The sequence below is a fragment of the Denticeps clupeoides genome, chromosome 4 (genome assembly GCF_900700375.1).
Source record: "Denticeps clupeoides chromosome 4, fDenClu1.1, whole genome shotgun sequence".
NCBI classification, from domain to species: Eukaryota; Metazoa; Chordata; class Actinopteri; order Clupeiformes; family Denticipitidae; genus Denticeps; species Denticeps clupeoides.
The window spans coordinates 16970815-16998573 of NC_041710.1; the positions used below are offsets into that span (position 1 = coordinate 16970815).

Consider the following 27759-nt stretch of genomic DNA (forward strand, 5'->3'; position numbering starts at 1 on the left):
AGTCCAAATCTCTAAAAAATCTTAAATCAAGATACATTTACTAGACACATGAAATAGCATAAGAAATTATGTCTTGTTTTCTGATAAAACATCTCAAACTTAAGTGATTGTTTGTTTAAAACAAGCAAAATTATCTGCCAATGGGGTAAGAAAACTAATCTTAATGAGAAGTTTTAAGCATCACTAAATTTTCTCTTGTCTAGTAATCTTTTTTAGATATTTGGACTGGAAACGAGACAAAATTACTAGGTAAGAAAAGCTTTTTTTGTAGCTATACATGACAACAGATTGAAAAATGAATGGTCCAAAAAAGGCTAGTGAATAAAAACATGTCTTTAGTCTTTTAATGCAAAGTAACTATAGCACCCCTGCTTTACTACTCTTATTAACGAGCTAACACTAACTTGTCATGCCTGTCAAGCTGGATGACGGGTAAACATTTACATTTACAGCATTTATCAGACGCCCTTATCCAGTGTGACTTACAATCAGTAGTTACAGGGACAGTCCCCCTGGAGCAACTTAGGGTTAAGTGTCTTGCTCAGGGACACAATGGGCATCCATGCAGAGACGCAGAGAACAGTCCGAATGCTGTTTCATCCCCCCTCCACACCTGTAGGTGGCGCTGTAAGTCCCCGTCTAGTTCTCCTCCGCGGCGAGTTAAACACCAGCACCAGGGACATTACGTTCCTCACTACAAAACGGAACAAAAGTAGGATTCTGTAGCGACTTACTCTGCTGCTGAACTCCCTTCTTCCTCCTCAAACACTCCAACATGTTTGCGTTTCAGGTGCTGGATCATTGCCGTGGTGCTCCCGTGCCGTGCCATGTCGCTTTTGCATATTTTCGCGTCAGATTTCTCTACCTCCGCTTGTTTTTTTTTTTTCTTTTTTTGCTCCGCGCTGTCTATGAGGTGCCAAACTCTGCTAGCATTTGTGCGCGAGAGAGACCGAGTGTGTTCACTCCGCTCCGCGCTCAAATAAAGTTTTTTTTTTAATAATCAAACGTCTCCGCATCGCGCGACATAACGAATCGATTAGGAAATTCGTTGCCAACTCTTTTAGTAATCGATTTTTATCGATTCAATCGATTCGTTGTTGCAGCCCTACTGTTGGCACAAGACAGGTGGCTCTCACCTTTTCTTCTCTGGGCAATAATATTTTCAGATGCCCCAAACAATCAGAAAGGGGCTTAATAAGAAAATAACTTTACCCCAGGCCTCAGCAGTCCAATCCCTGTACAGAATATCAGTCCGTCCTTGATGCTCTTCTTGGAGAGAAGTGGCTTCTCTGCTGCCCTTCTTGACACCAAAAGTCTTGGCCTTACTGTGCATGCAGATGCACTCACACCGACCTGCTGCCATTCCTGAGCAAGCTCTGTACTGGTGGCACCCCGATCCCACAGCTGATCCTGGCGCTTGCTAGACTTTCCTGAGCACCCTGAAGCCTTCTTCACAACACTTGAACTTCTCTCCTTGAAGCTTTTGATAAATGGTTGATTTAGGTGCAATAGCAGCAATATCCTTACCTGTAAATCCCTTTTTATGGAACACAATGATCACTGTACGTGTTTCCTTGAAGGTAACCATGGCTAACAGAGGAAGAACAATGATTTTAAACATCAAAATCCTTTTAAAGCATCCAGTCTGCTATTCCAACTCAATCAGCATGACAGACTTGTTATCGTCTCTCACTTGTGTTAATGAGAGGATCACTGAAATTGTCTCAGCAGGTCCTTTTGTAGCAGGTTGGAAATGGGGGGTTGAGGTCATTTTCAAGGCAACGAGTGACTTTTTGTAGTTCACCTGATCCCTCTTCATAACTTTCTGGAGTATGTGCAAATTGCCATAGTAAAAATGTGTTCATGTGTGACTTTTTTGACTTGCTCAGACAGGCGCATATCAGTATAACAATGAACAAAACACCTGAATCACTGAATCACTGAATGAACTCAACCCTGAATCACTAAGGAGTCACTGTCCCCTCGTTGGCAGGCCATGACATGTTCATATGCTGGTTTCATTAGACCTCCAATTCAGTGTGGCACTGTTAACCTAACATTCTTGTTTGGCAGCCTCTTTGTGTTTTATTGCTTAGAGATAATGGGATGTGATCACCTCAGGCTCCATGGCTTTGTTTTGGGATTTGATGTGGCTAAGTTCATGTGGGGTGACGCTTTTGACTTGCTCAGACAGGCGCGTATCAATTAAATTTACGGCATTTATCATTTATGGTGATTATCACACACCCTTATCCAGAGCAACTTATTATCAGCAGTTAGGGTTAGGCAGACAAAGAGACACATAATTATACAGCTTATGGTTCACCTGCCCAAGGCAGGTAAGATGTGGACATTGGAATCAGGAAAGTTGACGAGCAACAGTCACTAGGCCAAAAAAATACAGAGGAGGTAAAAATCCAGTCCAGAGCCAATGGTCCTGGAACCAAAGCAAAATCCACAAAGCAATCCAACAGAGCTTAGAAAGGGCAACAGGGTCTGACTACAGGGTCTTGATGTGAGGGGAAGTCAGTGTTCATTGTTCTGCTGGGATATCATTGGTCCCATCACTGGAGTAGTGGTGGCCTAGAGGTTAAGGAAGTGGCCTCGTAATCAGAAGGTTGCCGGTTCGAATCCCGGTTCGCCAAGGTGCCACTGAGGTGCCACTGAGCAAAGCACCGTCCCAACACACTGCTCCCCGGGCGCTGGTCATGGCTGCCCACTGCTCACTCAGGGTGATGGGTTAAATGCAGAGGACAAATTTCACTGTGTGCACCGTGTGCTGTGCTGCTGTGTATCACATGTGACAATCACTTCACTTCATAGTGGTGGCCCCGTATTCGGACCCGTAAATGCTTGACAATGACAATCGCTTTGCAAGGGGCAGTGGTGGCCTAGTGGTTAAGGAAGTGGCCCCGTAATCCGAAGGTTGCTGGTTTGAATCCTGATCCGCCAAGGTGCCACTGAGGTGCCACCGTCCCCACACACTGCTCCCCGGGCACCTGTCACTGCTCCAAGGGAGATGGTTAAAAGCAGAGGACACATTTCATTGTGTCACCATGTTACTTCATGTTACTTGGACAGGTACATCCTACCTAAAGATTTTAGTGACCACTTTAATTAATGCATGGAAAACACTTGAGGAACATGAGAAAGGGATGATGATTTGGCCTCTAGTCTGACTGAATGCAGTACACAAGTTGTGTCTTTGAGTTAGAGGTCCAGTTTAACTCCATTATAAGTAAAAGCCCTCCCTTAAAAACTCCCCTTTAGTAATGTACTTAAGTTATTGTCTCCCTTTAGCTTATCCCGTTGGGGAAAAAAAAAAAAAAAAAATACACATATATAATACTGAACAGCACACAGTACTAATATTACTTTTGGTTAAACACTTTTGCGTACACCGGTGTACACACATATGTATATGAGCATGTTGTAAATTTATAATGTCTGTGTGTGGGGATCCACAGCCCCCCCCGCAGGATATGAAGATGACATCGTGGAGACCCAGGACTCTTAGACCCCCCAGGGTCCAGGAGTCCCAGGAGACAACCACAGGGACAATTGCTTGATTTCAGTCACGTTGTTATGATGACGTGCGAGGACAGGAAGTAAAAATGGAGAATACTGTCTATGGTGGATGGCGTTGCAGAGAGTCTGTATTGTGTGGATTTAGACCCGGTGTCTAGACCGCGATAACTCCCCTAGCCGTGCCTCTTCTATACATTTACAGCATATACTGAGAGATTATTGTATATATATATATATATATAGTACAAATACACGATACTGTGCATATGAGTGAAATTCTTGTGTGCAAAGCTTCTCACACATGAGTGGTGTTACAAAAACAATATGCATATACAATTTATCTAAATGCATAAATTATCTCTGCAACCAGAATGTCCACATAGAAATGATACATTTTTATATCCACGTATAGTGTTTAGATTCCTGTTTTCTGTTGGAGTTTAGCTTGAACATGATTCTCACGTTCTCTCTTTTATCCACTTGGTATACAAAATACAAAAAGACAATTAAAAAACAAACATTCGAGAGCTCTCGTCAGATCAGGTTTCATGTTCCCGTCTAGGGGTTAAGAGAAACATGGACTCCAATGTGAAGGAATGGATACCTGGGACTTAGACACACAAAAAACTGAAGGTGTGAAAACAGTGTGTTTATTTACAGAATCCACAACCGCCCCCAAATAGCGCTATAGGCAGTGGTGTCCTAACGGTTAAGGAAGCAGCACCTTAGTCAGAAGGTTGTCATGGCTGCCCACTGCCAATACACCTCCAGCCCACCAGAGAGCACCAGGCCAGACAGAGAGACGGCGACCCGGAAGCGGAAACGAGAGCGGGCAGCGAAGAGTATAAAAGTCAGGTAACCCCAAGGAGACGCTGCCCGCTCTTTGAGTTGAATTTACTTCCATAGACGCCAGCCTTATTTTCCCACGCCCAACTGATTGATATCCATGACCACGACCTTTGCCTGTCCCCGACCTAGAACTTTGCCTGCCCCTCTTGTGACGACGATCTCTAATCGGATTCCGCCATTGACCTTGAGTTTGCCTGCCCCCTTTAGCTACTACGATCTTCCCCGTTACCCCCCACGGAGCCAGAGTTCCCTCCCCGCCGCGGCGCTTCCACAGCCACGCTCCCATCCCAGCTCACCTCCGGCCGCCTTATCACTGGCTAAGCGCCTCCGGTCCTCCTCTCCCAGTACAACGACTACTCCACCCGCTCCAAGCATGCCTGCGAATGCGTCCCCGAACTCGGCCAGTGACAGTGATGGTTAAAAGCAGAGGACACATTTCGTTGTGTCACCGTGTGCTCTGCTGTGTATCACAATGACAGTCACTTCACTTTCACGTCACTTTCAATTATTCAACAAAACAACAGGCTCACATGAGGAATATATACAACAAGAGAGGACCTACCACTACAACACCAGACCAGGGCAGAATATCTACAGCAAACACATAAAGCAAACTCCCCCACACGGTTACACATTCTAACCACAACTGTCACCCTCCTCCAAACTCCTCCATGGCTCTCAGGCCCTGTCTTTAGGGGTCTTTTTAGAGTGTACGAGGTAACAATTCGAGCAGCTGTAAACTACACAAAACATGGGCATCTTTTCAGGCGGTGTCATTTGGCAGCCCCAGGAGACCATGCCGGTGCAGCCCGAGCTCTGGGTCCAGAGATCCAAGGGCCCCCCTAACCCCCAGCAGCGCCCAACTGAGCCAGGATGACCAAACCCTGCCAAGCAACAGGTGTGAGTGAGCCAGTTCTCACCCAAGCATCCAGCCCTGAAACAAAAACACACTGGCGACCACCACCCACTGGCAGGGAGTGTGACAGGGGGATTGCCTTAGACAAACAGATACACACACGACACACCTTCTTATTTTGTTCTCGTTTTGTTTTCTTTATTTTCATGACCATTTACGTCGGTAGATTCTCACTGAAGGCATCAAAACTATGAATGAACACATGTGGAGTTATGTACTTAACTTATTTCACTTAGGTGAAATAACTGAAAACATATTTTATATTCTAGTTTCTTCAAAATAGCCGCCCTTTGTTCTGATTACTGCTTTACACGCTCTTGGTATTCTCTCGATGAGCTTCAAGAGGTTGTCACCTGAAATGGTTTTCCAACAGTCTTGAAGGAGTTCCCAGAGGTGTTTAGCACTTGTTGGCCCCTTTTCCTTCACTCTGCGGTCCAGCTCACCCCAAATCATCTGGATTGGGTTCAGGTCCGGTGACTGTGGAGGCCAGGTCTCCACTTTTTTTTTGTTAATTACATAACTCCACGTGTTCATTCACAGTTTTGGTGCCTTCAGTGAGAATCTACCAATGTAAATGGTCATGAAAATAAAGATAAAAAAAACACATTGAATGAGAAGGTGTGTCCAAACTTTTGGCCTGTACTGTATACAGGGAGTGCAGAATTATTAGGCAAACGAGTATTTTGTCCACATCATCCTCTTCATGCATGTTGTCTTACTCCAAGCTGTATAGGCTCGAAAGCCTACTACCAATTAAGCATATGTGCATCTGTCAGGATTGCCTGCAGCTGGGCTCCACACCGGAATCCAATCCTGACACCCCATAAATGCCGGAAGTTTCCGCCCGTTCGGGGTCGCTGGCATTTTCGTGAACTTCAGTTGGTAACACTGTTTGTAATTTGAGTTCTGGCAATCGCCACACGCCTACGGGTTAGTTTTAGTTTGTCTGTATTTAAGTTAAATCGTTTTCGACCACCGCGCCCGTCTTTATTTGTGTTTATTGTTTATTTAATAATAAAACCCCCTTCCCAGAATGTCAGACCTCTGCGCTTCCTTCCCCCGTAAGTCTGTAGTCGTGACAGCATCTCTGTAATGAGAAGGGGTGTGGTCTAATGACATCCACACCCTATATCAGGTGTGCATAATTATTAGGCAACTTCCTTTCCTTTGGCATAATGGGTCAAAAGAAGGACTTGACAGGCTCAGAAAAGTCAAAAATAGTGAGATATCTTGCAGAGGGATGCAGCACTCTTAAAACTGCAAAGCTTCTGAAGCGTGATCATCGAACAATCAAGCGTTTCATTCAAAATAGTCATCAAGGTTGCAAGAAGCGTGTGGAAAAACCAAGGCGCAAAATAACTGCCCATGAACTGAGAAAAGTCAAGCGTGCAGCTGCCAAGATGCCACTTGCCACCAGTTTGGCCATATTTCAGAGCTGCAACATCACTGGAGTGCCCAAAAGCACAAGGTGTGCAATACTCAGAGACATGGCCAAGGTAAGAAAGGCTGAAAGACGACCACCACTGAACAAGACACACAAGCTGAAACGTCAAGACTGGGCCAAGAAATATCTCAAGACTGATTAATCTAAGGTTTTATGGACTGATGAAATGAGAGTGAGTCTTGATGGGCCAGATGGATGGGCCCGTGGCTGGATTGGTAAAGGGCAGAGAGCTCCAGTCCAACTCAGACGCCAGCAAGGTGGAGGTGGAGTACTGGTTTGGGCTGGTATCATCAAAGATGAGCTTGTGGGGCCTTTTCGGGTTGAGGATGGAGTCAAGCTCAACTCCCAGTCCTACTGCCAGTTTCTGGAAGACACCTTCTTCAAGCAGTGGTACAGGAAGTCTGCATCTTTCAAGAAAAACATGATTTTCATGCAGGACAATGCTCCACAACACGCGTCCAAGTACTCCACAGCGTGGCTGGCAAGAAAGGGTATAAAAGAAGAAAAACTAATGACATGGCCTCCTTGTTCACCTGATCTGACCCCCTGTGGTCCATCATCAAATGTGAGAGGAGGGAAAACAGTACACCTCTCTGAACAGTGTCTGGGAGGCTGTGGTTGCTGCTGCACGCAATGTTGATGGTGAACAGATCAAAACACTGACAGAATCCATGGATGGCAGGCTTTTGAGTGTCCTTGCAAAGAAAGGTGGCTATATTGGTCGCTGATTTGTTTTTGTTTTGTTTTTGAATGTCAGAAATGTATATTTGTGAATGTGGAGATGTTATATTGGTTTCACTGGTAAAAATAAATAATTGAAATGGGTATATATTTGTTTTTTGTTAAAGTGCCTAATAATTATGCACAGTAATAGTGACCTGCACACACAGATATCCCCCTAAAATAGCTAAAAATAAAAACAAACTAAAAACTACTTCCAAAAACATTCAGCTTTGATATTAATGAGTTTTTTGGGTTCATTGAGAACATGGTTGTTGTTCAATAATAAAATTATTCCTCAAAAATACAACTTGCATAATTATTCTGCACTCCCTGTACAGGCATGCATTCCCACCCTCGTGCACACATATACAAATATTCACACACTTGCCCAACATGGAGATACCCAGAAATAAATGCTAGACACACGCCCTGGTCCCTGGACGAGCAGGGAAGCCCACCAGTCTAGATTCTGAGCCAGCTCCTCCTCTCAGCCTCACCTTATTCCAAAATGCCTCACCTCACACGCTAAAATTTGGTTTTGGTGTGTGCTGTTCTATGTTGCGTTTATAATAGGGAAAAGGTATGGCACCTCTGTGAAACAGCCCCTCCCAACAACCCCTCAATGGCTGTGTCCGACCAAAATTTGAAAAGTGGGCATTGGCAGCAGAGGTAAGGCTGAATGAATAGACAGCCCTCTGGACACCATTTAATGTGGCCAGCCCCCAAGTATTTTCACAATAAAATCTGAGTGTCAGTGTTACACTTAAAGAGTTGATTTTAATTCCGTTTCAGAAGAGCGTCAAAATTAACAATGAAATGTGTAAATGTATTTAAGACTGTGGTTTATTCCCACTGTTAGAGTAATATGAATACACCTTATAGAGATATTTTTACTCCAGATTTAGTTTAATAATAACTCTATATAATTTCTATTTCTCTGTAGTATTTTTTACATATTCATCATATGATTCTATATTACTAAATGCCTGTGATTTTCATGACATGATATTGGGGCAGTGGTGTCCAAGCAGTTAAGGATGCGGCCTTATAATCAGAGGGTTGCTGGCGCAAAGGTGCAGTGAGGTGCCACTGAGCAAAGTACCGTCCGCACACACTGCTCCCCGGGCGCCTGTCATGGCTGCACACTGCTCACTCAGGGTGTGTCACCATGTGCTGTGCTGTAGGGTTTCACAATGACAATCAGTTCGCTTTCACATCGATGGGTAAATGCTGCCAACATGTCCTCACTTGCAGAGGTTGAAAGTAATTAATTATTTTTAATCACGTTACTGTAATTGAGTAGTTTTTGTGAGTAATTGTTTAAGTTGTTTTTGAAATAGGTAATTTTTGTACATTTTTACCCAAGTATTTTACTTTGTTACTGAGTACAAATTTATATGCAAAAAATTTTTTAAAAAATCCACCTGAACTGAAAGGAAATTTCACAGATGGCATATTTCAAGCACAGAATAAGTCATCTTTTGTTTTAATGTTATAACAAAATCACAACTTATTGGACACAATTTGCTGCTGTTAGAGAATGTTACACAGATAATTAATATCAAGAGTGTCTGTAGATTAAACCTTTACAGCCTGCAGCATGAAAGCATGTGGTAGTAAGCAGAATAGTCTATACAGTGCATCAAGAAGTATTTTTGTTATGTTAGAGCCTTATTCCAAAATGGATTAAATGCATTTTAAATGCTACACTCAACACCCCATTAAGACAACATGGCAAATTATTTTAAAATAAAAAAGAGAGAAATGACATGTATTCACAAGTATTCACAGTCTTTGCTCAAAACTTTGTTGATGCACCTTAAGCAGCAATTACAGCCTCAAGTATATTTGAATATGATACCAGAAGCTTGGCACACCTACCCTTGGTCAGATTGGCCCATCTTTGCAGCACCTCTCAAGCTCCATCAGGTTGGATGGGAAACGTCGGTGCACAGACATTTCAGGATCTCCTCCGAGATGTTCTATCAGATCCTGGGCTTAGTCTGGACTCTGGCTGGGCCACTGAGGCACATCCACAGAGTTCAAGAGTTTTCACCCAGGATGTCTCTGTACATTGAACCCTCACATGAACTGTCAACTGCAGGACCTTATATAGACGGTGTGTGTCTTTCCAAGTCACGTCCAATCAACTGTTATTTGCACAGGTGGACTCCAATTAAGCTGCAGAAACATCTCAAGGATGGTCAGGGGAAACAGGATGCACCAGAATGCAATTTTGAGCTTCATAGCAAAGGCTCAGTTTTTTTCTATTTTTAAAAAATAAATTTGCTCTTAGTTGTTAGTAAGGGGTGTTGTGTGTAGAATTCTGAGGGGAAATTAATTAAATCTAATTTGGAATAAGGCTGCGACATAACAAAATGTGGAAAAAGTGCATTACATTGCTCAAAATGAACAAGAGGTTTACAGTCTAATGCTTTAGTATTCTGTGGGTTATTTCATTTCATATTTCAGCAATCTTTTCTGACAAATTATATATTTTTGTTTGCTATAGAAAGAACTAAAAGCACAGTTTGTAAGGAATTGTTGAACATTTTTTACAGTTTTGGATACTGTTGAATTTATTTTCCCTTTTTTGTTGTAATGTTTAAGTTGGACCATACAATTCAGAATTTTGTGGCCAACTGTGCTTGGGGTGTTCTGAACATAGTTTGTACATTCTACCACCTAAAAGTTAAATAAAAACAACTAGTGCTGAATTGGATTCATGACTAGTTATTGAAAGTAACAAAAATTTACTCAAAGTAAATTTGAAACAAACTATTTTTTTTTCTTTTACTCAAGTAGATTTTTAGATCTTTACTTTTACTTGAGTAGAATTTAAGCAAAGTAAATATAAAATTCAGTTTGGAATTGGAAGAACAGGTCACGAGACTGGGTTGGGGCAAGTCCATTTTTACTTGAACCTCATAGGTGCTTACAAGACACAAGCAGACTGGATAACACTCACTTAAATGATCAATCCCCCTTGAGCCTCATCAATATACCCCATTGTGAATACCTGCTAATGCCCCTACTAAACTTGTTCCGATATTCATGCTGGTACTGGTTCACTTTTTTTTGCATTTCTGCAAAACTGATTTTAACTCTGCTGTTAGAGTTGGTTTACTCCTCATAGAGTTTTAAATACTCTATCTAGGTTAAAACAAGTTTACTCCATTATTAACACTAATTTACTAATTAACACTTTTACTAATTACATTAGCTGTCATTGCAATCATAACACTCCATTTTTAGTAATTACATTAGATGTCATTACAATCAATATCCTCACTTATAAAGCACTGTTAATATGGCTTATATTATACGTGGAGATGATAATATTAGTGTTGTTTTGATTGCACTTTTATACTTCTGCACTGAGGAGCTCAGTGGAAACACAGTGTTGTGTCTTTGCAACTTTAATAAAGAACCACGAGCGGACACGGACATCTGGGAAGCTCCTAGTTAATATACACATTAAAGACAGCCACAATAATGACATATCAATGTGCCTATACTACAAAAACACCTTAATGGTTGTTCAAGTTTGCTCTTTTTTGTAAAATAAATCCCAGTTTAATTTAATAAGTTGCGCGATCCCATCAACATTCAGCAAACAAAAAAGCGAGAGACTGATTTGGGACGGAGCTGCACAGATTCATAACACATTATGAAGTCGCCCAGGGGATTTTAGGATAGATTGGGGCAAAAAAGTATTTGGCAGCCACCGATTATGCAAGTTGTCCCAGTAAAAAGGTGAGAGAGTTCTGGGCTGTTTTCTCATTCTCAAGAACATTTGAACTCCATGAGATGAAGTCCTGCGTGGAGCCCCAGGTCGAGGGAGATTGTCAGTGATTGTCAGTGTTTTTTATACAGAAAACAAGTTCAAACGGGCCAGAAATACAGGTAACAAGTGAAGGATAGAAGAGCTTCTTAAAGAAGTAACAGATCTGTGAGGGCCAGAATTCCTGCTTGCTTGTCGGTGCTAAATAATGCACCATATTCAAATAAGTTAGATACAATGTGATTTCCTGGATTTTGTACATTTGTCTCTCATAGTTGAAATGTACCATTGATGAAAATTACAGACCTCTCTCATCTTTTTAAGTGGGACAGCTTGCTCAATTGGCAGCTGCCAAATGTGGACTTCAGAGCTGTTTCACTGACACAAGTGGGACCTACACAGTCTTAGGCACGTGGTATTTTATGGCAAAGACAGTTGGCTGCAATTTTGTACATTCAGTGCACTGAAGAAGTGTGATTAGTCTTTAATTAAGTTTGGACTGTATCTGTCATGTTGCGCACCATCTGCAATCAAAGAGGAGTCAGAGAAACAGAAGCAAAAGAAGTCAATAACACTGGTAAGTCAAGCATGTGTCAGGCCTCACTATTCTGGACTAAAATGGAGACCCCAGGTACTCTGACAATGCTGCCAGTGATAACATATTGGAAAGTGAAAGTGAAAAGTTGTCATGTGACACCGTAGCACCTAATGCATACAGTGAAATGTGGTCATTGCATTTAACCCATCCCATGAGAGAGTGATTAAATGTTAATTAAGTAAAATATTTGGAAAGGCTAGGTTCAGTTTCACCAGCCACACACATGTCTGATTACTACTGCTAGACCTGTTGAATCAAGAGATCATTTAAATAGAACCTGTCTGTCAAATAGCCTGACAAAAAGTTAGACAAGTGATTGAAAGAAATTCAGAAATAGATGAGAATAAAAGCAGAATTAGTATGCTTAATAAGCTATTTCTATAGCTTCGAGACTCTGTTGAGCTCAAGGATGAGAGCCAACATCCACAAATGGAGATACCAAGGAAAACTGGTGAACCTTACCAGGATTGTTTGGCTTACAAAAAAATTACCCACAAAATTACCTTGAGAGAACAGTAACAAGCCAGAACAAGAACTGCAGAACTTGCTTCAGTTAAGCTCAGTGCTCAATGGCTCAACCACAAGAAAGAGACTGCGCAAAAAAAAAGGAGACCACTGATGACCAAAGAGAACACAAAGTCGCATTCTAAATTTGTCAAAAAACATATTGATGACCTCCATGACTACACTGGAAAGATGATTCTGTGGACTGTTAAAACAAAAGTTGCACATTTTGGAAGGTGTGTGTCCCGTTATATATAGTTAAAGCATTTTTGAAAAAGAACATCATACCAACAGTCAAACATGGTAGTGGTAGTGTGATGGTCTAGGGCTGCTTTGCTGCTTCAGGACCTGGACTGTACTGTATATAGTGATAGGTTGTATTGGAGATGGCTTAAAAGTATGAACTGGGTGGCATGCCACAGTGCTGACGCAGATACCAGACATGATGTTAATAAGGTTAAATAAACTCAATATAAGTGAGATTTTTTATTATCTTTTTATGTCATAGATGTATGGCCGATACACTCAAGAGTTGGGGACGTATGCTAAGGAGGAAGCAGCGCGACTGCGAGAGGAGGGGGGTCTTCGGAGGTCAACCAGCGTGCGAAGCCAGACTGCAGACTTGCTGGAGGATGAGAAGGACCCATGTGCCAAATGCCAGAGTGAGTAACTAGTTCAGTTTTATGGCCCAGTAATGGCCGAAAATGTGAATGTCCCAATTTCCCACCAGCATTTAATTGGCTGTAGAAGTGACACCTTTCAAGACAATTAGCCATCTGTGGCTTACTAGAGTAAGAACATTGTAAGAACACATGGCACAATGCACAAGTGATTTATAGAAGCGAGATGTCAGATCATATTGACAAATGACACTGATTTGAATTATTATGTAATGCATAACAAAAAGTCGAGAGGAAGACACAGCTCCTGACTTTGAATGAGGTTGGGGATTGTAGGAGGTTAATATTGCATTTAACAATAATGAGTTCTAAGCATCACCCTCTGATTCAGTTCAGGCCTAGTCCAAAGACACTGGGACTTGGGTTGCCAGGTCTGTCGTTAGATGAAATCTGGCTATCCTGCATGTAAACAGGGCATCTGATAAATGTTATACATGAAAATGTAAATATATTCAATACCCCTCCCCATCATTAGCTCTTCATCAATCAGACTGTACTAAAAGAACCTTTTTACCCATCTTACACATATGCAGATGGGTGTTATTTATGTACTGTACTTATGTTCACCGGTCAAGGATTTCTCTGGGCCCGCAGCCATCACAGTGTCCTTGCTCTCTTCTCAGCTACTAGATGTAAGCAAGACTGTATTGGAGAGACTGTATTAGGTCACCTGGTCACCCTACCTGCTGGTGTTTATGGAGGTGCTGTGGTCTGGTCTTAAATGGCTGTTGGCTTTCAAATGAATCCACAGCCACCACAGATCGATTCAGTTTCATGTTTGGTGTTGGTAGAAATGTGTATGTAACCAGATGTTTGCATGTAACTGCATACATTATGACCAATAAGAGAGATTTCTTTAAAAAAAATGTATTATAATATAAAAAAACTTTTACTGGCAGTAATTAACACTTAGGTTATTGGAAAGGAAACTGCATCTGATTATGTTGTGTCTATAATCTTGATGATTAAATGCCTTGTTGCAGGTTTATTAAGGAGCTGCAGTGTGTGTGTGTGTGTGTGTGTGTGTCTGTAATACTTTTATTATGCCAGCAGGGTGCATAATCAGCCTTGTGATTGAAGAGAGCAATATAGAAGATGCTCCTTGATAATAAGTTTGTGTGTGTGTGTGCACGCGCGCATGTGGGCACCAGCAAACAGACAGGACTTTGCAGTGCCTCTTGGTATTTTTTAATTAATCATCATCCAATCTCTGAACAATCGCTTAAAACTCCTGCAAAGAGGCTCACGTTCTTCCTGACCTCCAGCCTCTGGCCTGATTTCTAGAAGATTCTTTTCCCTTTGGACACCGCAGACTACAAATAAAAAAACGCACATGCTTCGGTGCTTTCCTGTTGAGTTGTCTGCACCTTGCGAATGGCGTCATGCTCTCCCTGGCGGCTTCTTCTGTGCCAGATGTCCTCTGAACCTCCACTGATGGGGTCTGGAAGCTTGTCAGCGCAGCGAGCTCCCGCCTACGCCACGGGCCCAAGATCTGCTCCACAAATGCGAAATTCCCTCCATTCCCTCACTCTCCCTCCTCTGTCCTTGTTTATATCCTTCCTTCCCCTCACACATCCTTCTCTAATGATTAATAATCTATTAATCCTCTGAGACTCAGGGGTCTCTTGGGGGGCCGGTGACAGGTTAGATCAACAAAGTGCCATCGGCCTCTGGGTTAATTTAATAAAGCACTGCGCCTGCTGCAGCCTGCACAAATTAATAATGATTCTACACCATGATGTGGAAAGACCTGGCCTTTGGCAGGAGACCATTGCTTTGCTCTTGAAGGAGAGCTCTGTCTGTCTCCGGGGAGGACTGGTGACAGGGGCTTGACATTAGCTTGTCATACAGAAGAAAAAAATAAAAAATAAAAAAAGTGATCTTCGCACCTCCCCGAAGGGAAAAAAACCCCGACCTCCAGCAGAAGGGCTAGTTAAAAATAGAGTGCTGCTCCTTCGCATGCATGCTGCAGGTTGCTAGATTATGCAAGCAGCTCCACACGCGAGGTGTCGGTGTTGACGCGAAGCACACCAGCTCCCCCTCCTCCCCTCACAATTCCCCAGCATTCTCCACCTCTGATTGAGGGGGCTAGCAGTTAACTTGGCATGACTAGTTCATCAGCGTCGCTGAAATCCCCGCGTTTGGGCTGAAACGGGTGCCAGAGCTTCTCACTGCTGCATTTTCATGTGTCAAAAAGAAACACGCCTCTCAGCACTCCCCAGCCCGGCTCTCGGAGATAAGCCCAGGAGCCTCAAAACCCCGTCCCAGACGTCGTCAAGTGGCAGGCGTTTTAAAGAAATAAATGAGAATGTAAAACGCTAATAGAGAGTCTTTTGGTTCTAAAAGGAGCAGGCTATTTTAGGTTGATTATATTTTTAGCTTCGCAGATATCTGTTGCCATGCTGCATTTGGCCGACTGCGGATGTTCTGGGCTGAGGGCCACTCAGCAGGTGCCAGGGCTGGCCATCAGCTGGCTCTGTCACGGAAGTGCACTGTCCCTGTACCCACTGTGTCCCTTGTCTGCTCTTCATTAGCTCTTCGTCTTAAAATAAGTGTCCACTCTATATTTGCATGCCGCATTGTTCTGGACCTGTTGCTACTGCCACTCATCACCATTTCATGGTTAGGCCACTGTTATTTTTGTGGATGACAAATGTAGAGGACAAAATGTGTGTTAAAAGTGCAACACAAATACAACACATTTGTGCAGGGTTGTTAGTTGCAGAGGTAAAAACTTGTATTAATTCCTATAAACGCAGAAGTGCTTGGTCACTAACGGATATTACAGGATGTAGCCCGTGGCAAGTATCCTGAATCGTGAACTAGTGTATGTGACATTAGTGAACAGATACCACATGCTACATTGTGCATCCTGCTGTCTTGATTGCTGCTGTTAGAATACAGCTTTTTATATTGATTAATTAATCAATAGTTTTTTACAATGTACATTGACACAAAGTGCCTCACATTAAAGGTCCTGTGACAGTGCTTTTATATCGGTCTTAGTGATCTCCTGATACTGTATCTGAAGCCTCTTTCCAAAATTCAGTCAAAGTGCAGAATCACAGTCACTCTGAGCCAGTCACATAATGAGATTTCTCCAGGATGCGCCATTTCTGTGTCTGTACCTGTAAATGACAATGAGGGGTGAGGGGTGGGGTGGGACCAGCTTGCAGCCACGGTACTATGCGCTTTGTTTGCACTGTATACCAATGGCTCATAGACTAAGGAATTCCATAATAGACATGCAGCCCATCAACGTATTGTCACTGATAAAGGTTAAAAATCAAAACATCACACACACAGTTATATCCTATATTCCCCTGCAATTGATTCCTGAAGTTAAGATTTGCCTCATGGGACCCAACATGTTCAACCCCAACACTTGCCATTCCGCTCAATGTGGCTCCCAGCTAGATCATTAGCGTTGGATAAATTACATCGTCATGTTTATTAATCTGTTGTTTATTAACCTGGCCCGGTATGTTAGGATTCGAACATTTTTCTGGGTGGGCAAAGCAAGACTAAGGGGAGGTAACCTTTCCCCTTTCCATCATAAGGGGCCAAATTCCACATCCGGGCTGCCACTCTCTGAATGGTGGAGCAGAACTTTCACCATTTCTAGCCACTGCAGGAGTATAGTCAGGCTAGGGGACCTCGTATTAATTAATCTCACAGAGTGAAATGGGGCCTTTAAAAAAGTGCTCAAGGCCGCTAGTAAACAAGCCAAAGACAACAGGCCCCAGGAACAGCTCCCTGCAAAAAAATAGGAAGAAAGCTTGAATCAGATGTCCTCAGCGGGAGTGTAGATGGTGTTTAAGGTGGTGCTCTAACATCCTGTCTCCTGCAGTGTGCACCTCGCGCTGTCAGAAGTTCCTGATCTCACGCGTCGGAGAGGACTGGATCTTCCTCATCCTCCTTGGCCTCCTCATGGCCCTCGTTAGCTGGGTCATGGACTACACCATCGCCTTTTGTCAGCAAGGTGGGTGCAGGAGGATTAATTTTGTTTGCCTCACATGGATGGGGCAGTGCTCGTTCAAACATGCTGACAGATGCTTTCCATATATATATATATATATTTTTTTTTTTTTTACACACAGTATTGTGCTTACTTGCTGAACATCTTTATCTGAGTTCTTGCTTTACTTTGTTTTAGTAGCCCCACCTAATATTTGTTCAGAGAAATTGATTATCGATGTAGGTTTGGAAAAAGGAAATAGAAGATTTTTAACTGGGTGAAGAAAATGGAAGAGCCTGTTCCATCATTAAAGAGCTGTGAACCTGCTTTGTGTCTGCAGCACAGAAGTGGATGTATGGGGGGCTGGACAGCAACATGCTGCTGCAGTACCTGGCCTGGGTCACCTACCCAGTGGTACTCATCACGTTCTCCGCTGGGTTCACCCAGATACTGGCACCGCAGGCAGTGGGTGAGACGAGACATTTCGAGACTCAAGAGCCTTGATTTCATAACAGCATTACAAGCAGTGGTGCCATGATTCATGTCATTTTTTTAGGTTACCTCACCAAGGAAATTTCTGATCCAACTGTTCAGATGTGTCAGATGTGTCCGAATTGTATTGTTGTCTTGTCAGAGTATTGTTGTCTAACTATGGTATAATTGGGTTTAACAAACACTGCAGACTACAAGAGTTGTTTTCATACCACTATAAATAGGCTTGTGTTATATACTGATCATAATTTAATATATATTACAAGTATGGTGTTATTGCATAGATGCAACCCCAATTCCTAAACAGCAGCATGCCTGTCCCGGGGTTTTTCCACATTTGCTGCTGGGTTCACCCAGATACTGGCTCTGCAGCCAGTGGGCTGATTCCTTAAAACTTGGAATTCACTGTGCAATTCCTAGAAATTTGATAAAAGCTTATATTATTAGAAAATATAACAAATGTTGAAACGTAGCATTGTAAGAACGCATCATATCTGGAAGAACATGTTCATCCTAAATGTCTGGGATCAGTTGCTGGAGTTTTGGGGAGATGAATGTTGCCCCACCATTCCTTTCTCGATGTGCAAAAGTCCTGTGTCTTCTCTCTGTCTTCTTATCTTATATCTTCATTATTTCAGTTGGCAAAAGAACTGTCGACTGGCCAGTTTCTACCACATGCTTCACTAATAGATGCCGAAATCTAAAACTATTACTTGCATTTGCAGATTAGTGCTCATCTTTACTCCTGAGAGACTCTTGCTTCTGCAAGATGTTATTTTCTTGTTGTCATTTAGCTCACTTAATTCCTGTGGTTGTTTCTTTTCAGTACACCTATTTTTGCAGCCTATTCTCCCCCATTGAGACTTGTTACTGCCATCATCATTGTGTTCTATTGTGAATGAAATATGAGATTACAGCTTTCGGTTTTATTTAGCATCCCAACTGTGCATTATTATGCACTTTTTACACAACTTCCTCCACTGTACAAGTGCAATGTGTGATTTATCACTGTGCTGGTCAAATGATCAGAATACTGCTATTTTATTTAATTAAACGAATCAAATCATTTGTTATACTGTTTACCGAGCATAATACCCAACTCTACCAAAAAAAAATAGCACGGCAGCTTAAAAAGATGCCTTCAGTCTGTTGTTCTGTGGTAGGCTCCGGGATCCCAGAGATGAAGACCATCCTGCGGGGCGTGGTGCTGAAGGAATACCTCACCTTCAAAACATTCGTGGCCAAGGTCATCGGGTTGACCTGTGCCCTCGGCAGTGGCATGCCTCTTGGCAAGGAGGTCAGATACGTTCATCGCTGTACCTCTGTGTGTTTAAAGCTCCTCTGCACTTACACGCCACCCCTCTCCCTCTCTCCATAGGGTCCATTTGTTCATGTCGCCAGCCTGTGTGCGGCCCTGTTGAGCAAGTTCATGGCGCTGTTTGGAGGCATTTATATGGTAAGCTCCATTAGGACGCCTGGCTGAGAGCAGTCTGCCATTGCCCCTTCCCTTCCCCACCCTTTAATTATGATCTAACCAGTGACCTTCCTCATGATGACCTCATCTCCTTGCTACTCAAATCACACGTGTGTCACACCTTAGCCATTTCAGTGTCACCACTCCCTCCACCACACCAGGTTCGGCATCTAACAGAGGACTGGTAACCCCATGCAGCTTATGGAGCCAGGCATTTTTTTTGGGGGGGGGGGGCTATGAATTTTTCCTCTTTCTGTCTGCCACACGTGGGACCCTGGCCCACTTCCTCTCTCATTCTGCCCTGTCATTCTCCCTAGATAGTAAAGAGTAGGAGACAAGGACTCCTATCATGTTGTGCTCTGCATTACAGGGAGCTCTGCCCCAAGCAGATTGTTTCTATAACAATGCTGCAGGTATTTCAGTTGCTTGGTCATTGTTACACTGTACGTCGTGTATAACAATACGAGACATCACACTGTTTGGAGTTTCAATTCTGATCCTGTGTTGTTTCATATCCGTGCCAGACGTGTAGAAGTGTGTAGCGTAAGTCGAGTCCATTGCCTCAAAAATGTTGTAACGGCTGCACGGCCTGCGGGTATTTCTGACAGCTGATGTCCGATTGACTGTTAGTGAGTAGCCAGCAGCGGGATGGGAATGGAAAAAGCTGTCAAGAGAGCTGAAAGGCGTAGCCTTTGAAGGCAGGCAGGGCAGTGTGACGGACAGGTCACCACATGAAGGTGTTCACTCCTATCCCTGTCTGTTTTCACTTACTGCTGAAGGAAGAACCCTTTGAGGCCAACAAGGTAAGAGTGTGTGTGCACAGAGTGACTGAGTTCATGGGATAAGTTAAACATGTTCTTAAAAAGTCTGTGTATTCATTTCTCAATGAATATGGAACCCCCTGCCATTTTATTTCATTTTGACTCTTTCTCTCTCTCTCTCTCTCTCTGTCGAAATAGTGGTGTATGAAATGGTTGCTATCCACAGCATTAGACGAGTCACTTCACCGTAGTCCATTTCATCATCCCATCCCATATTTCTATCGGCTCTTGTCATTTAATTCTCACCCATTGCCCAGTATTTGCTCTATCCTGTTACTTCACCTTTTTGTGTGTTTCCTTATTTCCGAGTGTGTGAGCTTGTTTCGGCTTGGTCTCACAGTGTTAGCTGTCCATGTTTGTGCGTCTCTGTGCGTTACGTGATGCGTTGTTTTACAGAACGAGCTGCGCAACACTGAGATGCTGTCTGCGGCCTGTGCGGTCGGGGTGGGCTGCTGCTTTGCTGCTCCTATCGGAGGTGAGACTGCAGCACTGTTGAATTAACCTGCACTGCAGTTACCAGGCTTCACCTTCAGTAGGTACAATACACTCTGTTTAATCTAATGACATTTTACCGCAGGTAAAGTTCTCACCTCACATTGTGGGTGGCTGAGAGGCTTTATTGGATTTATTCCAAGAATTTAACATCATAATGTTAGAATTTTTTCCAGAATTAAGTTTCAAAAGACGTATACTTCTTTTTTTCTTCTTTTATTACAGGCGTCCTCTTCAGCATTGAGGTAACATCAACGTTTTTTGCTGTGAGGAACTACTGGCGGGGATTCTTTGCTGCTACTTTCAGTGCCTTCATCTTCAGAGTGCTGGCTGTGTGGAACCAGGATGAGGGTGAGGGGGGAAACCCGCTGCTGTGTTTGGGACTGTATAGAAACCAGGTCATATATTTTTTGAATTAGCTGCATTTCTCTCACGCCTTCCATCATGTTCACAGAAACGATCACTGCCCTTTTTAAAACTCGCTTCCGCCTCGACTTCCCCTTTGACCTGCAGGAGCTCCCAGCCTTTGCTGTTCTTGGGTACGTCCTGCACCACACCTGATAACAGTTGTGTTGCTCTTACCCGGTGCTTTTTATATGAACACAAAGTGCTTTTGACTGAATGGGGACATTTCACCCATGTGTTCACAAATAAAAACCAACATTTTTTGCACCTTTTGCATTTTCTGATGACACTTCAGAGTTATGAAATGACAAGTTATGTGCTCCTGTTCTGTCTGCATGTGATTCTGGTCTGGGCTCTGCGTGGATTTTGAATTGAATGTGATGATATGAATTTATTATGGGCTTGTGTATGAACTGAGCCAGTGGATTTGTGTACCCTTGCAGTGTAAAAACATCTTAAAATCTGATGGCTTTTAAATTCTGTTTAATAGCCTCTGTTCTGCCTCCTGTCTGAATTCTCAGTCTTGGGAGTTAAGTGAGTCCAACAGAAGCTGTTTTACATGAAAGGAGCATTTGATTTGTAAAGAGATCTCTAATGGAATATGTAAATATTAAATTACACAACTTTATTTCCCCTTCTGTAGAATCGCCAGTGGCTTTGCCGGGGCTCTGTTTGTATATCTGAATCGACTTATCGTTGAATCCATGAGGAAACAAAAGACCATCAATAAGTTTTTACTGAAAAAGTAAGTGTTAGACATGAAGGGGTTAAAAGATCCCAACCGGGATGCCAAAATGCATTCTGTATTGTTGCTCTCCTGATGACCCTGTCTCCCCACAGGAGGCTGGTATACCCTGCGCTGGTCACTCTGCTGGTTTCTACACTGACCTTTCCTCCAGGCTTTGGGCAGTTCATGGCTGGCCAGGTTTCTCTGCTCAGTTTCAGTGTTTCAGTCATACTGTATGTTGTCGGTCACTGGGTTGTGTGCCACTATTGCATTTGATAATTTTGCTGAAGCCCTGAAAGGGTGATGGATTCTTAAACGAACACTCAAACAGTTCACATCAATGGTTTTTATACATGCATAATCAGAACATTTAAATAGAATATCTAAATTCAGCTTATTATTATGTAAATAGGTTGTGGGGTGATCAATGTAGCATATAGAATATAGACACTTTGTGGTCTCCAAAAGTAATTGTTCCAGACTACATTACACAAAAAGCCTGATAAGTGAAAATCCACAATTATTGTCTTCATTGAATGTCAAAATAAATTAACAAATACTTGACAAATAACATGATAATCAGTAACCAATATATGAATATTTTATTTACATTTACAGCACTTATCAGACACCCTTATCCAGAGCGACTAACAATCAGTAGTTACAGGGACAGTCCCCCCATGGAGCAACTTAGGGTTAAGTGTCTTGCTCAGGGACACAATGGTAGTACGTGGGATTTGAACCTGGGTCTTCTGGTTCATAGGCGAGTGTGTGTTAACCACTAGGCTACTACCACCCTGTACATCCCTGGTTGAAATCTCTTGATTCTTTTTAAAGAACCAGTACATTTTTCCCTTAATTTAAGCCTTTTCCTTCAAATACTGCACAGAGTATTTAATTTGTATGTATGAGAGTTAAGAAATACATGAGCACACCAGTGCAACTCTGAATACATGTTTTTCTGTGTTCTCTTAAGCTAACCCAGCATGAGTCTCTGGTGGCGTTATTTGATAACCGGACATGGTATAAACAGGGGGTATCTGAAGATTTTGATTACTTGAGCCAACCACAAGCCTGGAACCATCCACACGTCAGCGTCTTCATCACTCTCCTCCTCTTCATTGTCATGAAAGTATGCAACTTCTTATAGGCTGCAAGTCTTAGTACTTAGTAAATTGTTTAATAGTTACACTTAAAGACTATTCATATCAGTGTAACACTGAGTCAGGTAGTATTGTGTTCATCTGCAGTATTAGTTGCTGCACTCAAACCATTCTCTTGCCACAGTTTTGGATGTCTGCTGTAGCCACGACGATGCCTGTTCCTTGTGGGGCATTCATGCCAGTCTTCCTTATTGGTGAGAGTTCATTTTGTATTTATGAGTATACTGTTGTGTGTTGGTGTGTGTCTGTGGCACAACAATTAAATAATAATGAAAGACATACAGAGATACAGTATATAGGACCACACAGTAGCATGGCAATTAGTGAAGTGCCACCAATGCTGGAGTGTGAATCCTGTCTCAGACCTTGTGTGTGTGGAGTTTGCATGCTTTTGCCATGTTGTCACAGGTTTCCTCCAGGTTCTCCAGTTTCCTTTAGCCCTCCAAAGTCATGCACAGTGGGTGGATTGGTGAATTGATTGCAAGTCTGAGTGAGTGAGTGAGTTAATGGTGAGTGTGTGTGCCTTGCAATGGGCTGGCACCTCACACTGGGTAAGTCTGGGCTCTGGTTGTCATGACACTGAGTAGTGAGTGAGTGAGAGAGAGATACAGATAGATCCAGTTTATAATATAAAGCTATCAGAGCAGTTTCTACCATTTTTTGTATGTGTGTGTGTGTGTGTGTGTGTGTGTGTGTGTGTGTGTGTGTAATCAGCATAATATTCATGAACATGTCTCATGACATCACAGACTATGGTCATTTTATGATTTGAGAACTCAGAATCTGCAATCTGGCAGCATCTTCATGCAGTTGGAACAGGTGTCCAGAAGCTCAACATCTCCTCTTTATTTCAGTTTCTGTCTGTGTCATCATGTTTAATGTGTTACTGATAGTTTTGTTTAATCTGTGCCATTCTTTTCTCCATATCTCATATTCATCCGTGTGTGACTGGCAAACTGCATCCCGTGCTGTATGACTTGTTGCTCATGGGAAAGTCTGCCAATCCGATTACAGAGGAAGTGAGTATCTCTATGCAGGCTCTCTGATGTTTGTGCTTGTGTGGAGTGACTGGATCCAGTCTGTAGCGGACAGTTTCTTAATGCATTAATTCTTTGTTTTTTGCAACAACATATTTTGTGGATGTGTGTGTTCAGGTGCTGCGTTTGGACGTCTCGTGGGTGAGAGCATGGCTGCAGTGTTCCCTGATGGCATACATGCAGATGGAACTGTTTATCCCATAGTTCCTGGGGGCTACGCGGTTGTTGGTCAGTGCACCTGCTCATTGTCCCTGGTTATTTTGTATCAGTACCATGATTGTTATTGTACGGCCATTTGATTAACTCCTGTAACGTGTGTGTGTGTGTGTGCGTGTGTGTGTGTGCGTTCGTGCACGCATGCGTGTCCGAGACTCTTACATTTTTTATCAGCTGACTGGTTGGCAAAAGAAATCTGAGGGAGAGGGACACCACACTTATTGTGTGCTGTGCATTGGTTTCAGAGGCACAATGAAGAATCAGATGTCATCCTGACACTAGCGCAGGGCGCAGCAATGTGATACGTGTGTGTATGTGAGCGTGGGGCTGTGGTATGCTTTTTAGGCAACTTTGTCGAAAGCAGCACCTAGATCCAACAATATAAGAACTACTTCTGTGTAGTACAATATCAGTGTTGTCCATTAATGCCCTTCACTTCAGTTCCTATGAGTGTGTTTGTACGAATGATGTGTTTGTGGGGAGTTCATGTGTCCATGTTGCATGTGTTGTTCTCCTCAGGTGCTGCAGCTCTCTCTGGTGCGGTCACCCATACCGTGTCGACTGCAGTCATTGTTTTTGAGCTGACAGGGCAGATCTCCCACATTCTGCCAGTGATGATCGCTGTCATCCTGGCCAATGCTGTGGCCCAGAGTCTCCAGCCGTCCCTCTATGATTCCATCATCAGGATCCAGAAACTTCCATACCTCCCTGAGCTGGGCTGGGGACAGGAGTGAGTATCTGGCTTATCCACTCTTCTTTTGTCTTTTTAGACTGGCTCTTGCGTCACTGTATTAGTATTCTGATTTCTTCTCGTTTATTTGTGCTTGTCTGGACCCTAGGAAGTATAACATCCGTGTGGAAGACATTATGGTGCGAGATGTTAGCCACATCACGCTGACCTCGTCCTACAGGGAGCTGCAGGAGGCTCTAATGTCCGGGCAGCTGAAGACTCTGGCCCTGGTGGAGTCCTCAGGTGGGAACCACAGCTGCCACCGCTGCCTGTCAGCAAATTCACACATTACACACACACACACACTCACACCTGCGCTCAGAACATGCATGCTTGTGTGTGACTTGTACATGCACAAATAGACAGACTAGAAATTTATAAACAAAAACCTTTTATAACACAGAGACACTTTTATACTCACACTCACACACCTCCACTCATGTGTTACATCACTTCACCATGCCCTTTTATATCTCCTGTCCTCTGTTTTGTTGTGGAACACCTTTCCTTTCAGTGTTTTTTTTAGTCTCTCTCCCTCCTACGTTCTCTTTCTCTCCCTCTGGCTTCAGACTCCATGATCCTGCTGGGCTCCATTGAACGTTCTCAGCTGCAGTGTCTCATCGCCCAGCAGCTGGGTCGCAGTCGGAGGCTGGAGTACCTGCGGGAACGAGCCCAGGACAACGGAACCCACCTGCCCACCCTCAGCCAGGACACGCCTCCTAAATCTGGCCGCGGGGTCCGTTTCCTGGTGAGCACCATGGCATTGGAGAGGGGTTCAGAGTTCAGCTTGAGAGTGGATTTTCAGTGTCTGTGCTGTGCCCCACCATATGTGTCCCATTATATCCAATTCACACATTTTTTTCAGTTTTGTGACATACTCCATGTATTAAAATATGAATTCACTTCATATAATGTCAGCGCCTATGCCTGGTATTTGATGAATGAATTATCTAGCAGCAGAAGCATCATGTCGCTTTACATTTCGTAAGTGTGCGTCTTTAAAGTGGAGAGTGCTGTGTTTTGCCGTGTTGTTGACATTTATTTAAACTGGACCTATTTCGTCATCCCTATGCTGCATCTAGCTTGCTTGAGTGCGTAGCACTTCCAGCAAGTGCAAGAATATGGCCCGGAATACCTAATTAAACCTGTGGTGGCATTTAAATAAGAAATTTTGAGCGTGTTGTCAGGAGTGTTCTGGTTCAAACAATGCATTGATGTCAGATTTGATTTGTGCTTCCAGCTTTAGTTCTCACGCAGGTTTAATAAAAATGAAATAAATCATTAATCAGTAAATGCTCTGGCTAATTGGCTTGTGTTTGGGCACCTGCAGGACAGGCTGTCGGGATGTAGGTGTGAGTTAAACAGACGCAGTACAGGCTGTCTAACCAACTGATCTCTGTAGATCTCCACAGAGGAGTCATCCTACAGCCCATCTGTCTCCAACTCTCAGATCCCACTGAAGTCTGCGCTGAAAACGGTGTCTGCCATCAGCAACACAGACACCCCGAACAGTATGTGCTCATACATACTGTGCACTGTATACACAAGCTACATTCACCTTTAAAGATAGGTAGCCAATTAATAAAGCCATATGTAGTCAAGACTGTGTAACTGCCTCTTTAAATCTTCTAAAGAATGTGACGCTAATGTTGTTTTAAAGAATTCTGCCCTGATACTATGAGCTACTATTTAATTCATGTTGTGCTCTATTTCCTGCTCTGATCAAATCCAGGGTTTCCCTGGTGTAAATGAGAACTGGCACGGTCATTGCACAGATTGTATGACCCGCATATATTACTGACCGATGCTTTCATAATCGTTATGAGACCCAAATTTGCCATTTTTGACTGAAGTCAGCTCAGAATGTGACTCTTATCTGAAATCTCCTGTTCTGCAGGTTCTCAGACCCTGTCCTGCTGTGACCCAGAGAAAGAGCTGGTGGAGGTGGGACCCAAAACTCACATATGCACGCACACACATTGTTATACACAGAGAAATAAGACAGAACCTCATTAATTTAATTTACTTCAGTTTCATTTGTGTCCAAATTCCTAAGGCGTGCAATTTAATGCAATTAAACCTTAATAACATAGGCAGATTTTTATTGATTATTATGTCCAGCACTGCAGCACTAAGGCCCGATTGGAATTGTGGTTCATTCAATGTTTTTGAATAACGTTTAAATGGGTGTTTGAATGAATGAATTAATGAGTGACAGTGAGTGGCTCTCTAATAAATCTTATTTTTCACTATGCCAAAGTGTTATCGGTGTCAACATTACAGGCAACAAGCCCACAGAGGATCCACCATTTTTGCCCATGAATGCAGGTCTCCACACAAAAACATATGTCTTTACCTCTATAATCCACCTCCCCTGTAACTGAAAATCTGCTCCACGGGGGGCAAGACCAGATGAGACAGTGATCCAGCAGACAATCGTTACCATAAAACCTCAACCCTAGAATTACAGCGACCTTCTGTCTCTGTTGTCTGTTTTTTTTCTGGAAGAGCAACGCTGGGTCCATGACTCCTAAGCGGAGGAGGCCCAAGCGTGTGCGGATAACCATGGCGGTAAGACCACCGCTTTGAGCCCACCTTTTGTCTTATTGCAAAATGCTCAGTGCACGATACACCAGGAGAGACTCACACCAGAGAACTACCCTGAAAAAAAGAGCTTCTGAGTGCTTTTCTGATTGGTCAAGGAGGTCATTTGACATTAGATTCATGATAGCACTAGTGAATGGTGAATGTATAGGTCAGTAGGGGTAATATGCATTATCTTTTTAAAGAAGAATGGAAAAACGTTTTGTGAAACTTTATGTTCCTGAAGAAAAGCTGACATTTGGCAGTCTTGACAATCTGCATAGATCATGCATAGAGCATGAGTCTTTATATTGCAGTAACATATGCCATAAATAATAAATGAAGAATATAAAATGATTAATATGTTTAACTGCTGTTTTATGTCAGCATAATCCATAATCACTTCTGTTTGTTTTGCCTTATATTGCAGTTTGAGTGCTGCGATATAGTGGTTACAATATTTTTTAATTGTTGTGCCTGTATTTATATTGTAAAAATCTACATTTTTACAATGTAGACACACATGCCTTCTCTCATTCATTATATCATTTTATCCTCATTTTCCTGTGCTTTCCCTGCCTGCTATATACATTGAAGTAATGTTTCATGTTTGTATTGTGGGATGTAGAGACTTG

General features: G+C 42.8%; 1 protein-coding gene across 6 annotated transcripts in view; it reads left to right on the forward strand.

Moving 5' to 3' along the window:
* The window catches only part of clcn2a (chloride channel, voltage-sensitive 2a), a 47717-nt gene that overhangs the window by 18791 nt on the left and 1167 nt on the right, over window positions 1–27759 (forward strand). Inside the window, exons 2-22 of one of the 6 annotated variants that reach the window (XM_028977648.1) lie at window positions 12855–13008; window positions 16877–17008; window positions 17325–17453; window positions 18640–18773; window positions 18855–18932; window positions 19730–19753; window positions 20168–20246; window positions 20489–20614; window positions 20718–20802; window positions 21312–21413; window positions 21509–21593; window positions 22372–22527; window positions 22683–22752; window positions 23554–23577; window positions 23713–23823; window positions 24331–24541; window positions 24651–24784; window positions 25111–25289; window positions 25944–26052; window positions 26439–26485; window positions 27050–27112. In XM_028977648.1, coding sequence (XP_028833481.1) covers window positions 12855–13008; window positions 16877–17008; window positions 17325–17453; window positions 18640–18773; window positions 18855–18932; window positions 19730–19753; window positions 20168–20246; window positions 20489–20614; window positions 20718–20802; window positions 21312–21413; window positions 21509–21593; window positions 22372–22527; window positions 22683–22752; window positions 23554–23577; window positions 23713–23823; window positions 24331–24541; window positions 24651–24784; window positions 25111–25289; window positions 25944–26052; window positions 26439–26485; window positions 27050–27112 — 2232 coding nt within the window. Of the gene's footprint in view, window positions 1–12854; window positions 13009–16876; window positions 17009–17324; window positions 17454–18639; window positions 18774–18854; window positions 18933–19729; window positions 19754–20167; window positions 20247–20488; window positions 20615–20717; window positions 20803–21311; window positions 21414–21508; window positions 21594–22371; window positions 22528–22682; window positions 22753–23553; window positions 23578–23712; window positions 23824–24330; window positions 24542–24650; window positions 24785–25110; window positions 25290–25943; window positions 26053–26438; window positions 26486–27049; window positions 27113–27759 lie in introns of those variants that run through there. The other 5 variants (XM_028977652.1, XM_028977649.1, XM_028977650.1 and 2 more) reach the window with 5 other exon arrangements.